Raw genomic sequence first — 15,933 nt, 5'->3', positions numbered from 1 at the left:
TGGAGAGCAGTGCAGGAAGAATCGAATATTCCGAAAAAATATTCCGAACAGAATATTCAGGAAAACCTCAATATTTTGCTTATCCCACATCAAAAACTGCACCTTGTTTAAATAGGCTGTAATAGGCTTATGAAACGAAAAAAACCTCGGTGTTCCACTATTCACTGTTCCAAATCCAAGCAAACCTATCGATGCTATGTTAACGCCCTGCATATTCTTTTATTGTGCTTTTTTATTCATTTTTACAAAATGATAAAAGCAGTACGTAAACCATCGCGTGACGTCCAGATCGGGAAGTTTCCGCCAAAGAGAATTCCTAAAGATGTGTTAATGCGGACACTCGAAATTGCGTCTTCTTCTGTTGATGAATTTTGGCTAAACAAAAACTGCTCATGCTCCCCACCTGCTAATTGTGAACTGTACAATGTCATGAATCGCTCGATCACCTATCAGAAGCTAAGTTTGTCTCGAAATTTCGCAATGGTGCGGGACTGTAAAAACGTGGAAAAAATGCTAACTTCTAACGTTTTTGGCGAGAGTTTACTGAAAAAAGGTTCCTATCCGATATTCTCAGAAGTAAGTGAATGTTTTTAAATGCAATTGAAATTGTATTGTATTGAAATCAATTCCACGGAGCAGTAGAAGCCGGCTTTAGTATTTTCGTGTGATACATTTACTTGTTTAGTTTTGTGTTTTTGTTGGTCTGCTCCCAAATTAAAAAAAATTGCTGGTTTTATTGAGAAATAATGTAGCCCATAAATTATGCTTCCTAAACAAGATATTACAAACATTTAAAATAGACAATTTATTCTTTCAACATTCGCCTGTGAAACAACCAGCTGTCTTGTTTGGGCATGCTTTTAAATTCAACTTTTAATGCCAACTTTTTGAGGACCTATTTAAAAAACGTACACAAAAGTAACGTGTACTGCCAGGCGGGAATCTAAAGGAGCTATAAGGCTGCCAAAAGCTGTATATTTTTGTACAAAGAATAGTACTCGGAACAGTGATTGCTGCCTCCTCCTTTCCCATACAATTAGAGCAAGTTTCTCAGTTAAATCTTTAATGGTTTTTATACCAGGTACTCAACCAGAGCATTGGGGTAAATTATATTTGTGGTGGAAGTGGATTCGTGAACCACTCAGAAGGGAAGTGTTTCCGTCCTCATAAAGTATATATAGTCTTGATCAGCATCAATAGCCGAGGCGGTATAGCAGCCTGTCTGTCCGTCTTCATAAGCGCCTAGATCTCGGAGACTATTAGAGCTAGAGAAGCCAAATTTTGTATGCAGACACCTGTGTTATCACACGGTTACGAGATACGCCGCCGCAAAGATACGAGAAAACTAACGCAGAATCATCGAATGGCCGTATTTATAATTATAATATTATAATAGCCACAAGAAACAAAACAATTAAATTGCAGATGCAAGGCAACAAACGCCTCCCAAGTGTTTACTCATTCTGCACTGTGTTGACTCGATACGTGCAGCTTGAATACAAAAAGCTGGCGAAACACTGACATAGTGGATACACAATACAATACAACAAATAAACTGCACACTTTGAGTTGTTAAAATATATTTACTTTCAGTACGCATCTTTAAATCTAAAATTTGATAAGCCAAGGATGGACAAAAAGGCTGACACCTAAGCGAACGCCTAGCAAAAAAAAAAACAAAAGTTCGAAATTGTTCCAGAAATGATATTTGCGGCATTAATTTGAAAGTATTTGTCCGCAGAAACTAAAAAATACTTTTTAAATTATCTATATTATTTTTGAATAAAGTATTATTATTAATATTTATAAAGTGTTTAAATCTCTACATTTTTGTTTTTCATTATTATTCCGCTTGCGTTACGTACTCCCAGCATAACGTACACTTAATGTTCCAAAAATTTAACATTTTAACGCTCCCTGCCTTTTTGTACATACATATATAAGATCTATTCAATCAATGAACATGTTCTGGGAAAAGACGAAATGGCGATGAAACATTAATTGTGCTGAACTTCCTCAATAAACATCCTCTTCCATTGAAAAGTCCGACGTTTCTCCAGCATAAAGGGAGCTGAAATAAAAAATGTACAGTGTCTTATAAACGTAGTGGAGCGCGTGCCGATAAGTTACAAAGCCGAACTGCCTGCTGGTCATGGTTATCTTCAGTTAATTCCTGATGTCATGTACATCTGCAAGTATTTGCAGCCCAACAGGCAATTTTGCTATCAGCTCTCTGCATTCGCGCTCCCTGAGAGATTAGAACATACTTTACGGCTCGACTTGTAAAAAATACAATACGTTTTAGCTTTTTGTTATAAAAAAAATAATTGAAAGACCACAAACAACCAGGTTCTCCGAATGGGTCAGAACTTAAATCTGGGTTGTAGCTATATATGTCGCATTCTGATAAGTTCACTTCATCGTCAACGGCAGACCACAGCGGCTGGCGCAAGACTTGATACTGATCTCCCGCTAATGCTGATAGATTTGAATGAATGGAGTTCATGACCCATTGCAAAGAGGGCTCCTTGCTGAACTCATGTGACTGAGAATATAGAAGAAATATGACATTATACAGATCAAATAAACAAGATAACTCTAATTTCCTTACCTTCGCATCCGAAAAATCATAGTCTGGCTCAAATGAAGCGTTTAGAGTGGCAATTAAGTAAAACAGAGTCTTGCGTGAAATGGTGTCGCACAGAATGATGCCCTCATCGCCCGAGTGGCTGTTGTTGCGACAAAAATTAGGTGAGAAGTCGGCTAGTGTTTGTGGAGGCGATAGAGCCTGAAGATCGTGCCCATGGGTCTCAGCCGTAAACCGCTTGTATAAAGCCTTGTCTGCTGCAACCATTTTGCTGAATAGACATATGTATATGTAAGTAATGTTTATCTTAATTGTTGCGGGTACATACCAGGAGTAGCTTTCGATGCGTCCAAAGATTGTGATGCCGCTTGTATGGATAGAAAGTGCATTGTTGATGGCCTCAAAACGAGAACTCTCTAGTAGCTTCATGATGATCAAGCAAGCAGTTGAAAATTGTATAACTTGTAGCTCCTATTTAACACTGCTTCAATAACTTATTAGCATATTTAACACAATCCAGCATTGGCTCAAAAAACGATTTAAACAGAGTTCGATCTTATACACTCTTGCGGTATCTTAATGTTTCTTGATTGATATGTCTCCAATATATGTTTTCCCCAGACAGGAGAAGACTTGGATATTCTGAGCATGGTTTCCGGATGTTCTATGTTTATAATTGGCCTTCAAATGTGTTTTTGTTTCTTAATACTTGAGTACGCGTTGGTTAGTAAACACCTTGCAGCTTGGGGCAAATAAACTTTTAATCAATTTTAAGTTTTTTAGTTTAATTATTTTCAGTTTTCTTTGTTATGGATTAATAAATTCACTTGCTTGTTATTTTTATTGGTTGATACCATTTGTGTAATCCACTGATAGAAGAAACATATATTTACATACATATAAATAATCGTACTCGAGGACTACAAATAAATGGCTTTCGAGAAGTTTCTTTTTCTCTTAACACTAAATATATTGACCAAAATCAATACAAAATTAAGTTTTCAATTATATTGGAAATGTTATAACTGTGTTCCTTCAGCAGATACATGGGATATATGTATATATATATATATAATATGTATATCTGTATAACAGTATTTGCAAACAAACTTTTAAATAATCTCATGCAACCTTACAATGCACACAAGTTTATATTTTTAAACGAAGCCAAATTTTGTGATTTTAGTTTTCGAACATTTATATCCACAAAATATTAATTAAAGACGTATTACGTATATGTTCAAACATATATGTATGTATATGAACATACGAATGTCTCTCTACCAACACAAGATTATTTTTAACTAGTTCATAACGGAACAGTTCATAAGTGTGACCGTATTTCAGCATAATTACATCTTTGGCGAGACATCAACTATTATTTTTATTTGTTTTGCTTAGATTATATAGTTGGTTATAAAACTATATTTTACCTGGAACTCAAAGAGTACATACATATATTATAGCCCTATATGTGATACATTTATACATAAATATCGCAATACATATATCGCAATAGCGGAATAGACGCAATGACGCTGAGACGCAGAATGGGCGCTTACGTTGCTAAGAACGACTGCAGAACAAAATATCGAAAAATGTATTTAAAAAAAATGGATTTAGTACCAGAAAACTCCTCCGTGGTACGTTAAATAGATATATTTGTTTTTTTATTTTTATTAATTTGATTATAATATATAATATTAATACACAATGCTGCAAACAAGAGAACAGCAGGCGGCTGGCTGAAATGGAATGAAATGGAGTGCTGCGCTAGAGAACCTGCTGATTGACGTATGGCAGGAGAAAATTGAGGTTAGGACAAACCTCGAAAATATGACCAAAAAATACAGGTAAATATTATTGAGTCTGCCAAATAAAATATTGTGAAACCTACTATTTTTTTGATACTTTGCCGGATTGAACAAAATAAAATTGGACCGAGTGGGGGTGCCCCATCTGCACTTCGATAAGCTGAACTAATTTCTGGGGTGCTACCCTATAAACAACATGGAGCAGAGCACATTGGACAACGGCAGTAAGTTAAATGAAATATATATTTTTTTGGCAATAAATTAAAAAAAGGTGTTCATTGCAGATATTGATGAGTACTTTTCGAAAATTATCGAGATGGACCTGGACGGATCTTGTCGCTCCAGCACCTTGTATGGGCCTCCGGCAAAGAAACAAAAAAGAACGACATTTCGTGGCTGGCAGAGATCGCCCAGGAACGTTTCGAAGAACAAAGGGACCACCACAGAAAGAAGGAAGAGCGCTACGTTAGGCAGGAGAAGATGGTGCAGGACTTAATCAGCACCCAAACCAAATTCCAAAACGACTTCTTAGAAGTTTTAAAAAATAAAAATAAATAAGTTTTTAATTTTCATTACGGTCTACACAATATTTTGCGATTGCAGATCGTATCTGTTGCTGCTATCGGGCTGTTCGCGCTGCTCATTTGTTGCAAGCTCCCAATTTTCATTAATCGCGCTGTTTTACATATTTAATATATTGTGTAAAATACAACAGCCTGTTATTATGGCGGTATTATTTTTGTTGTGGCTATCAAGACCTTTTCCGATAATTCGAAATCTGGCTTTTTAACGGCCAAACGCATTAATGCGCCTATAATAATATCCTATTCCCGCAGTCGGCTATCCACCATCGGTGGGGTCCTATCTGAGGTCGCTACAGATATCGACAGTTGGCACCAAGGGTGCCCTTGGTAGGGCAGCTGCCGTATTTGTTTGGGCAACGCACAGTTTCCACAGGGTCAATAGCTTATGTTATAATAGCACGGATGCAATTGCGCTCAAGTTGTATGCATGTCTTTCGTGGTTGCGCTGGGCAGTACAGCGATCAACGAACCTCTTGTAACGCTCTTATACGGCGGGTTCGTATGCACTTTCCGCTCGGCTTGGATCGCGAAGAATAAACATAATAAAGTATGCTTTTGAATAAAATAAAAAAATGTATACAACAATTTTGCCTTTTTTTATCTCCATGCCATACATCTCCTTCTTCAAAAATTCCGGGACCCAGGAATACCTCATGAGCCTTAATGGGATGTTTGGTAAATTTCTTCAAGAATTGAAATTTCGCCACGTATACAAAGCCACAAAAATCGTGAAACAAAAACTATGCATCCCGTTGAAGATACAATAACATTAAAATAACAAATTTAGACGATATTGTCAAAAGTCACACCAAAAAAGTTTGCAAATGTTTTCATTTTATTCAAAAGCATACATTATTATGTTTACAATTTGTAATGATAAAAATGGAACTTGTTGAAAAATCGCGGCATACATACAGCAAGTATTTACCCTTTTCTCAGTATTCTGATATTTTAACAGGTCTTAACATTATATCGGAGCCTGAGAATAATCTTTAAAAGCATGCAATGAATTTAGACATTAAATATGTATGCTGCTTAAGTCAATTTAAGTCCAGAACTGTCAACAAGTGAGTGCAAGAATAAAAATTTCACGCTTTAAGCGAAAGTTTTGAAAAAATTTGTTCATTTTGAAATTCTGCATTTATTCATAATTTTGATTTAACACCAAATTACAAAAAATTTGAGTTTGCTTCGATGTTGCAGGTGAGACTCATTTGTCTCAGTTTGTTTTCAATCGATTGTATATTCCCATCTACTACCGACAGCACCTCCTCCGTATCTCTTCTGTAGCTTACCCGCTCTTATGGGAGGCGACATCGTATAGTCGGAGGAGCCGTCTTCGATGACCTGGACAGCCTGGCGACCGTGCCGCTGGGGAAACTGGTACTCTTTATTGAGGCCTCGGGATGGTTTAAAAAATCTCCCTGATTAGAGGACACCATCACATGACAAGTATGGGCATCACAATGGGCAGATCTGCCTCCAAGTTATCTCGACCGCGGCCTAGCAGCCCTATATACCTAACCTAACCTATAACAGAATCTCTAAATATGAAAAAGAGAGGTGATTTTACTTCTTTAAAAGCTAGAAAATGCTTAATTAAATTCTGTAAAATTTAATTCATTTTAGTTTTAATTGTGACAATGGCATTGTCATTTTCGTTATGTATTCAAATGAATTATGTTCTTTTAAAAAATGTGGCGCCGCCTAAATCTTAACGCCTGCGGGGCTGCAAATTTCTCTCGACACGGCGTACATTGTACATACGTATGTATATAGAATATGTATATCAAGAGAAACATGGAGATTTCGCAACCCCCAGAATATTTAAGTACTAGTCTTTAAGCTGCTTTGTTTTCAATTGAACGACAAATTAACAGGCAAGCAGGAACGTCGATTCTAACATTAAAGTTGGTATTTTTTGAGAATATCTTCTTAGTTGAACCGCGCTATTAATGTAGGAGTACTTTGTGTAAAGAACAATATAAAGGTTACAAAAGTAAAGTTAAAGTTTTACAAACATGTCCAAAGATAACGTTTCCTAAAACATACCAATAAAATATATTAATATCTAAATCTCTGGGCTCATCCTTGTTTTACATGGTATAATGGAAGAACCAAAAAGCCGTTAATTGAATATATGTATAAATATCTATTGAGATGTTTTAGACGGACTAAAGCAAAATTTTCGTTTCCGATTAAATTCAATATTGTCACGACCTTCAAAGTTTTCTATTCCTTAGCTATGAGTCCGTGAATCGTTAATACTAATTTATTTACATATTCTATTATTACTTTTTACTCGGCTGGAACCATATTTTGATCTATGTCAGGTTTTGTGTCATCCGGATCCAAGCTTAAACACTCTGCAAAATAATGCTCCATCGATGAATATACATGCTCAAGTACTCCATTTAAGTCGTGACCTTCATCAGCATAAGTCTGAAATGTATATGTATTTTAGGAAAAAACAATCTTTTGTATAATACCAGTAATGTGTTACAAATCTCACCTGGTACCGATACAGAATATTTGCGTCTGTTAATGATTTAGCTAGCTGCACTCCATGCACATATGGAGCGGTTGAGTCGGCCAAGCCGTGAATCAAAAAAAAAGAGTTTGATTTTATGAGACGAGCACGCTGCGTTGCATCGGCTTCAACGTATCCTTTATAGTTTTCAGCAGGCAGTCCCAGAACACGCTCGGTAAACGCCGAATCTAATTGGAGAATATTTTATAGTTTCTTGGCCTGTGTAGTTTGGTTTTTCTTACTGTAATAAAGCCAATCTGCAATAGGGGATACCGAAACTCCACACTTAAACACATCCTGCTGCGTGCCAAGAACCATTGAGGTAACATAGCCCCCATAGCCCCAGCCCCATATACCAACTCGGGTTTCATCTAGGAAACTAATGGTATCTAGCAGGTATCTAAAATGAAAAGAAAAATGTATGTACAGTTTGGAAAGCATGTTTTCATTAGCTACTTACCTTAGGACAGAGATCTGATCTACCACTTCGACTCCTCCCAAATGACGATACAGCGATTTTTTGCTTTGCCCTTTTGCGCCTCTAACATCTAGGCGGACATAAATAACATCATTTCTCGAAGACATATATGTTCCCCAATCTATTCTAAACTTTTCGGAAACTGATACTGAGCCGGGTCGACCATTTCTAAAAAATACAAAAGTTATTATTTTACGCTCGTCTCAATAAGATATAAGATAAGATTAAGATTCCTTTCGGATAATATTCCTTGACCATTTTGTACGTTTTTTTTTAACTTATGGCCTAATACTGATTATCATATGGTTTAATGTAGTTAAAAAGTGTTTTCTCTGAACAGATCGCTCTGTATGGTAGCTATATAAAAAATTAGTACGATTATAGTGTTTCTGATCGTATTGATCTCGACAGAATCTTCTTTTGACGATTATATTGCAATTTTCGGCTGTATCAAAGGTTACATGAATTCAGACAAAAGAACGGACAGATAGACAGGCATGTTTCTGTCGACTTGGATGTTATCGCTGATCAAGAATACATTTTATTTAGGGGGGCGGCAAGTAAGACTCATCCACCCATCATTGGCTTTTTAAAGAAGTTATAATAATTTAAATCCGAACAAAAAACTCACAGAAATTTGGAAAAAACAATTAAATCTTAATACGAAAATAAAATAATATTATGATTATGATCCATGATTAGAATATATTAGTTTCCTTAAATAAAATTTTCAAATTGCATACACTTCGACAACAACAGGAAACGCAGCGTCCCGTAGCTCTTCTCTCCAGCTGGGTGGCAGCAGCAATTGAACCTGAGCTCGGCTTCCATGTGGCAAGGGGATTTCAAATGATCGCTGGATTGGTAACGCGAGTTTTTGGAGTTTCTCTGTATAAAATGGCCGCGTGTCATATAAAATTTTGACTAAACTGTGAGTCTTATGCATGTGAACTCCCGATACTGGCAGTCCAGGACCTTGGCATTCCAAGATGTAGAACTCAATTCCATAGCTTGTTGCCACGCCTAGTGACGGAGTAATAAAGGCGTCAAAATGTGAACAGTTTATATAGTAATACCGACTGCTCCAGAGGGCCTCGCCTAAATCACAAGTAATACATTGTGGCTCGGTTCTGTTGAAGAAAAATGTTGTAAAAGTAAAATAACGCTTCAACAAGGAGCTTTCATACTTTCTTGTATCATCATGTATTGGATCTTTAACAGTATACAAATGTCTTTGACCCGGCTTCTTATCTTGAGTAGCCAAATAGTATACTATATGATTTATCGTATCCCAACACAGTATTTTTATTACCTGAAATTAAGTGTATGAATAAATTACTAAGTTTATTTGGGTACGTGGCTTGTATACCATACCTCATATCTACCATGAGAGATAACAGAAATTCTTTGCTGCGATATTGTTATGTGTTTTATATGCGTAAAATGATCATGCCCAGACTCTTGAATACTCGCGAGTAGTAAAAAGCTGTTGCCATCCGACGAAAAAATCGGGTGAGGAAATATATCTAACCATTCATCTTCGGGAGCACGTTCGGAGTGAATCTTAATATTTTTGTTATACATTAAATTTTTGGTATAATATTTTCACCTAAAATACGTTACTTACTTCTGAACAACTCCAATTTTGTAGTTTAGAACATGTAGTGATCACACTATAGTTTTGAGATCGTCCCATGTAGACCACAGATACCTGGCGATTGCTATCAGATACCCAGCCCGCTGACGTTAGGTAATAGTCCCTTTAGTTAAAATAAATACAGATATTTGTAAATGCTTGAACGAAGATTAGTAAATTTGCAAGCTTACTGTCCATTAAGAGATTGAGGGGGTCTCAATTCAACCTTTTCTATGGAACCAAAGTTGGTAATGTCGACCACCCATAACTGAACTTCTGGATTGACAGTGCCTGGCGTTGGATACCTAACATTTTTGGTTTCTGGAAAGTAACTGCCTGAGGACATGCCGGATCCAGCAAACAAGGCTCCAGACGATAACCACGGATACGTCATCATTCCAACTTGTGTGTCATTAAATACAGCAAACATGAAGTGGGTTCCATCAGCGGACGACCAAATCGCTTCCGGAATTGTAAATATTTCCTCTGTAACGGAAAATATGTAAAATAAATTAATTCCAGTGCCGGTCTTAAGTATTCGCACAGCAACAAATTTTCAATATAATGCTGTTTTAAAAGACGTTTACTCGCGATTTTTAAAAGGAAAATAATCTTATCTGATAAATTATTCAATTTTCGATAAGATTGGCAGTTTATAGGATATTAAACCTTCAAAAATGTATAGTATGAGTGTTGAAATTTGACTTTCGAAAAATAAGGGACATGGTTATTTGTTAGTGCAATTTCAAAGCTTCTATTTTGCCCATACAAAATGTAGGTACTTTAAACGTTCTTTAAACGGATACCCCGTCACTGAATTATCCACTAAAAAGTGCTCAATAATTACCTTGGTAAAGCCAATCAGGAACACCATTATAGATATTATTTTCACATCCTGAAGTCGTTATCCTAATGTCCTCTTCAGTTAAAGGCGATTGTCGTAAGAATATATCATTGTCTGCTACAAATATTATTGTAGTCGTGTTACCGAGCCATGCTGCATATTGAAGTCGCGTTCTTTGCACCTTCAATGAGCCTTTTAATTTGACAGGCATATGGTGATCATTTTCTACATCATAAATTGTGTAAAATGCAGTAAACGACTTCTGAAAAGTCTAAAATCAATTTGTATTTAATTATTATCCTGCCGTTACTATAATTTGAATTGAATTGCTTACTTTCTTTACATTATGCTTAAATAACACATATTTAAGGTCATGTGAGCACTGATATCCACGTACATTCAATTGACGAAGAGTGTGATTTGTTACTAAGATGTTTATTAAGTTCGTTGCTGTATCCAAAATGGCAAGCCCTCCGTCGTCAGCTTGAAATACATACTTTTGAGGTGTTACCCATGACGGCTGTAATCTAGTTGGTGTCAATTCTCCTTGTAAGTATTCATCTAAAATCATTCTGCGGCCTGACCAATATAAAAGCTCATCCACATATCTAATAAAACAAAAACAAAAACCAGTCGAAATAGATTGATACGTAGTTCTAATGACAAATAAATATGAATAAACGTACCCCAATAAATATATTGCAGTAATAATACCAGCTATTACAAAACTAATCACGAGCAATGAAAAGATTATACTTCGCCAGTTATGTCCTTCATCGAGATCAATGTCTTGATCTTTCTGCTTCGGGTCTTGCACCTGCAATGTTTCATCTGGTGGTAATCTCCATGATCCACCACGATCTGCACTAACATTTGTGTGCATTTTTAAAATGTAAAGTCAGATCTTGAATGACGGTGTTTTAGAAACGCGATTTTGGGCAGGGAAGACTTCAGAAATACAGATCTGTTAATTACGACATATACAACCCGAAAGTTTATATTATTCAACGACTTACTACTTAGTTGTCTATATTTACAATTGCCATTAATAAAAGGTTTTTGTCACCACCATTTGTTTGAACACGAATGGGCAGAACAAATTACTGAAAGACAAAGGAAAAGTATAAAGGATATTAAAAAATGACATATGCATGTGTTATTTCTTTGGATAGTCTAATATAGCTTAAACAGTTAAAGCAAATAAATTTATTAACCTTTAAATAAATCGTTAAATATTTTACAAATTATAATTGAAACAGCGAGCGAATCACAGATCTCAATGCAGAAAGCCGGGTGAAACGGCTTGGCCAACGGCCAAGGTGCAGCGCCTATCAAAGCCGGCACTGTAACCTACAGAGAAGAGAATGGCTGGGTCCAGAAACGGCACAGCGTCGGGAAGCTGTCCCTGTTCAAAGAAGCTTGTGGTACGACTTCAGCGAATGAAGGAGATGCCTCAGAGATAAACGACTCTGCCGTCGGGTGCCACACCGTCCACATGCACACCACTGGGACGGACGCTACCCTAACGACTGGTGGGAGAGATCCAGGTAATGAACTGATGGTCTAAATGGTCGAGTATACAATGGAGGTAGTTCCCGTCCGTGTGCACCGCCAACTAAAGGTGAAAACACTCGGAGAGAATTTCTATTGCGAAATTACGGAACCTGCCCGAAATCTCAGCCAAGGCTCGAGGGCGGACGCAGGACAGTCGGGACGAGACCGGGCAACCGGGCATTTTCTCATAGAGTAAAAGCAGTGAACCGCACCTCCCAAAACTCCTGTGCTCCATGGTTCCTACCCAGAACACGCACACAATCACAGACCAATAGTCGAGGTGCGCTTTCTGCGACCTACCGTGAGGCAGGCAATATTCCGAAGGCCCCCTAGACCCACTAGATCTCTGAACGCGTTCGAGTACAGTTGTGTGTTCTCTCACAAACGTCGATCGACCTAACTTTAGCTTGCCAATTTCGAACACAATCTCTGCAGTCTACCGTGACGTGCCCGATGTACGCACTGTGGTCTGTACCGAGACATACGGATGGGGAACAATCGGAGTCCGTAAAGCACATTGTGCTATCTGTGAACGTACAATGTTCCAATCCTCTTGGTTAAAACGGAGGGCAGAGATAATTCTTTAGAAGATGTGGAGAAGCAAGTTGAACTATAATGAGAGCTTGCCGCAGATGTAGAGAGGGTGGACACAATATTGGGATGTTTGCAAAGGTCGACCGACCCGAGTTCAAATAGGGCAAGGAAGTACAGAGCTTTAAAAAAAATAAGTATTTGTAAAAAAAATAGAGGAATCTCCTCCCTTTGGAACATGGGAGACTCCACTTTTGGATATTTAAAAATTTAATTAGAATTCGATCAACTTAACAAAAAGTTTCTTGCCTGTGTTAACTGTGATTTTGAGTATATTTTTCCAGGAATCCCTTCATGTTTATTGCTTTCAAAGAAATATCCGCGAAATCTAAACCATCATGATACAGTTGTAGAATTCATCCTAAAAGGAATAATAAAAAAATTGAGTGATTAGTAAAAAATAAATAGTAATCGTTTTATGAAATCATTTTAAAGTTTCCTTGTATGGAAGCCATATTTATTACATTGCGAAGGTTTTTGTATTTGTAAATTAGCTATACCACATTTTTCAAACAAATTCAGAACTATTTTATGGCCGTTTAGATACAACACATGTTAAATTTTGGTTTGGTTTTGTGAGGAATCGTTCGCGACTCTCACCACTTATTGAGAGATCGACTGAGGTTCTGGTAAGCCGGGCTGACGTTGTGAGTGTTAGGGCCTATTAGCCAGCGCACACTGGTCGAAATGGCTTAGTAAAAATAGAAAAAATCAATTTCAAGAAGATGCACACTAATCTCATAGATACAAACAAATCTCACAGATCAAAACGTATCTCACATTTTGCTTAGTTAATTAGCAAGTGACACGGGGGTTGCCGTGGCATCGGGCACCGTGGAACCTCGCGCGGAAATGGGCAAAAAGGGCTGTCGCAGGCTAAGAGACGCAGTATGTGCATAAAAACTTTGATGTTTCATAACTCGAAAACTAATCCGATTTCCTTTAAAATTGTCTTTTTGAAATTACTAGATAATTTTCATATATATTCACGTTTTGGTTTTGGCCAACTAATTTCGGCTAAGGCCCATTGTGCGTGGAATATTCTGCATTTGTTTACAAAAAGGATTTCCAATGATTTTCCAATGATTTTGATTAGCTGCAAAGGCAAAGCAAATGAGCTAGAAGATAACAAAACAGAACAAGGAAACGGGAGGAGTGGATATTAGTCCAGTGGCCTTAGATTGGAACAAAACAAGGACTAATATTTTTAAATCCGTCCTCAAATGACGTGATACTTCTACATATATACCTGACAAATAAGGTGTGCATACATATTTACACATGTATGTAGTACATCTGCATATATTACTAAAAAATTACTTGGCGCCGTTCACCTTTTGAGTAAATTTAACTTAATGCAATGGTATATATATTTCGCGTAATTACACACTGTACTTACTTTTAATGTATTTATACGATCTACATACATATGTATATATGTATGTGTAATAAAGTCCAAGTTGAAGTACTCTAGGCGACATTCGCGTAAAACACTGCACAAACACCGTTAACCATAGAGACGAGTACGAAATTTTAAAGTATACATATTTTTAGGAAGACGAAAATCACTTTAATATCCGGAACTTTACGAGTTAAAAATGTATTCTTTAATGAACCATACAAATAAATTGTAATTTTTTAGCTATGCACTGATAAATATTGGAATATACATATATTATGTAAATATGCTTTAATAGTGTAAACTTTTAGGTTGAATTTACATCATTTCCTTTCGTCCATTTTTTAATGTGATGACCTTTTCGTTGTCATCATCATCACAATAATTGTATCCTTGTACACTTATGTATTTACATACGCGTACGTTTTAGTAAAATACATATTTACATGTGATTAACACACTCAGATTGACTTATTTTTGTATCCCTAATTGATGAATGGCCTAAATAACGGTGTATCAAGTGTTGGAAAAATTAAAATATAGTTGACCAGTGATTGCGTGGAATTATAAGTAACCGTAATTTATTTGCACATATGTACATCCATACAGACATGTAAACTGGTATTAGACATCGAAATAGGGGTGCCAAATTGTTTTCTTTTTTTACCGTGTTTTTAATTTGATCTATAGGGATTCTATTATAATTACACATTTAAAATGCACGTATAATACTTTTGTGCTTTATTTTATTTTATACTAAAATAAAAAAGTATACAACGGTCAACTTATTCTGCGAAACATTCTGATTTTCTCTCCTACTAAGAGCATGCTCTTTCACTCGAAGAGGGTGGTTTGCAATGTTACGAACATAGGCACATAAATATATGAAAGTTACTTGTATGCTACCACCCACCATGTGTACAAATTTTAAAACTTTCACTGCCGAATAAAAATCCCGTTTTCTATCTTTTCTATGGTAGCTAGATATATGTAGCTACGCGTGTACATATTTTACAAAGCTATCCGATTTTAAAACACTGATTTATCTATGACTATAAGCTTGGTAAAAGTCGCTGAGATGAACTGGAAGGAAAGCAATGCATACATCCTCCTACATACATATACCGGCGGCAGAATGAGACCATAATTAGCAACACATCAGCTGAATGGATCGAAAAGGTTAAACGGGAAATAAAGGTGATCATGAACGGGGCTTTTATTTATTGGATCTTCTGTAGTAGAAGGCTAACAAATAAAATTCAAAAATCAAATAATAATGTCTTAGCTAAAAATGAGGGCTTAAAAGTTCCAGAGCTCTAATGGTGATTTGCTGAGCTGGAAATCGTTGCGATAATGATAGCTTCATGTGGTAGTGGTGCTATCTCAACTTTTACGGTAGAACTTATACATCTCTGAGAATGTTTTCCTCTAGACCGCACCATTTTGACCCAATGATATTTCTCAGGATCTTACATTGCTGTATGATTCCAATGTTCCATCTGCTCGCGTGCTTCTTTGGGTGCCACAGTCTTTATTGGTTTTCAAGTGGAGCTGTAGGGTAGGACCTTGTAGTTCAAGATCGCTAAATCGTGCGTTAATAATTGAATGGAGCCCATAAGCTTTTAGCTCTAGGTGTATTTTCTTAGATTCGATGTGCTTCGAAAAGTGATATTTCTTCCATAGCGGACGTCAAGGTACGAACTTCGTCAGCTTAGGAAGAGTTGAACGTAAACGTTAAATGTTTGCACTTTTTCATGACCATTTCCGACTGCGACTGGGTGGTCGCGGGTGGCAGGAGCACTTGATATGGTCAGCCTATTCTTCGGCAGCCAAATGGCGACAAGATCCATATTGTCGTCCGCTGTCAGTCCCAGAAGTATCTTGGCGAGCAGGGAAGCACTAGACAATGTAAGCAC

The 15,933-nt window shown here is 36.8% G+C and overlaps 3 protein-coding genes across 3 annotated transcripts; 1 reads left to right on the top strand and 2 right to left on the bottom strand.

Annotated features, from left to right (window-relative positions):
- Window positions 1–233: 233 nt before the first annotated feature.
- LOC6589879 lies at window positions 234–1,695 on the top strand. Its single transcript, XM_002014339.2, has 2 exons — window positions 234–576; window positions 1,594–1,695. The coding sequence occupies exons 1-2, from the start codon at window positions 250–252 to the stop codon at window positions 1,651–1,653; spliced, it is 387 nt and encodes a 128-aa protein (XP_002014375.2). The 5' UTR covers window positions 234–249; the 3' UTR covers window positions 1,654–1,695.
- A 101-nt stretch (window positions 1,696–1,796) lies between these two features.
- On the bottom strand, window positions 1,797–3,353 carry LOC6589880 (repressor of RNA polymerase III transcription MAF1 homolog). Its single transcript, XM_026988916.1, has 4 exons — window positions 2,916–3,353; window positions 2,612–2,858; window positions 2,268–2,545; window positions 1,797–2,071 (listed from the first exon to the last, which is right to left on the bottom strand). The coding sequence occupies exons 1-4, from the start codon at window positions 3,014–3,016 to the stop codon at window positions 2,017–2,019; spliced, it is 681 nt and encodes a 226-aa protein (XP_026844717.1). The 5' UTR covers window positions 3,017–3,353; the 3' UTR covers window positions 1,797–2,016.
- Window positions 3,354–6,894: 3,541 nt separating this feature from the next.
- LOC6589881 (inactive dipeptidyl peptidase 10) lies at window positions 6,895–11,380 on the bottom strand. Its single transcript, XM_026988914.1, has 12 exons — window positions 11,160–11,380; window positions 10,808–11,081; window positions 10,477–10,744; window positions 9,821–10,115; window positions 9,621–9,753; window positions 9,368–9,556; window positions 9,181–9,305; window positions 8,737–9,123; window positions 7,976–8,161; window positions 7,758–7,915; window positions 7,498–7,703; window positions 6,895–7,427 (listed from the first exon to the last, which is right to left on the bottom strand). Exons 1-12 carry the CDS (start codon window positions 11,354–11,356, stop codon window positions 7,284–7,286), a joined length of 2,562 nt encoding a protein of 853 aa, XP_026844715.1. The 5' UTR covers window positions 11,357–11,380; the 3' UTR covers window positions 6,895–7,283.
- Window positions 11,381–15,933: the final 4,553 nt, after the last annotated feature.

The sequence above is a fragment of the Drosophila persimilis genome, unplaced genomic scaffold (genome assembly GCF_003286085.1).
Source record: "Drosophila persimilis strain 14011-0111.01,24,50 unplaced genomic scaffold, DperRS2 tig00000191-arrow-pilon, whole genome shotgun sequence".
NCBI lineage: Eukaryota > Metazoa > Arthropoda > Insecta > Diptera > Drosophilidae > Drosophila > Drosophila persimilis.
The sequence above is the reverse complement of the archived record's forward strand: the minus strand, read 5'-3'. Positions and strand labels throughout refer to the sequence as shown.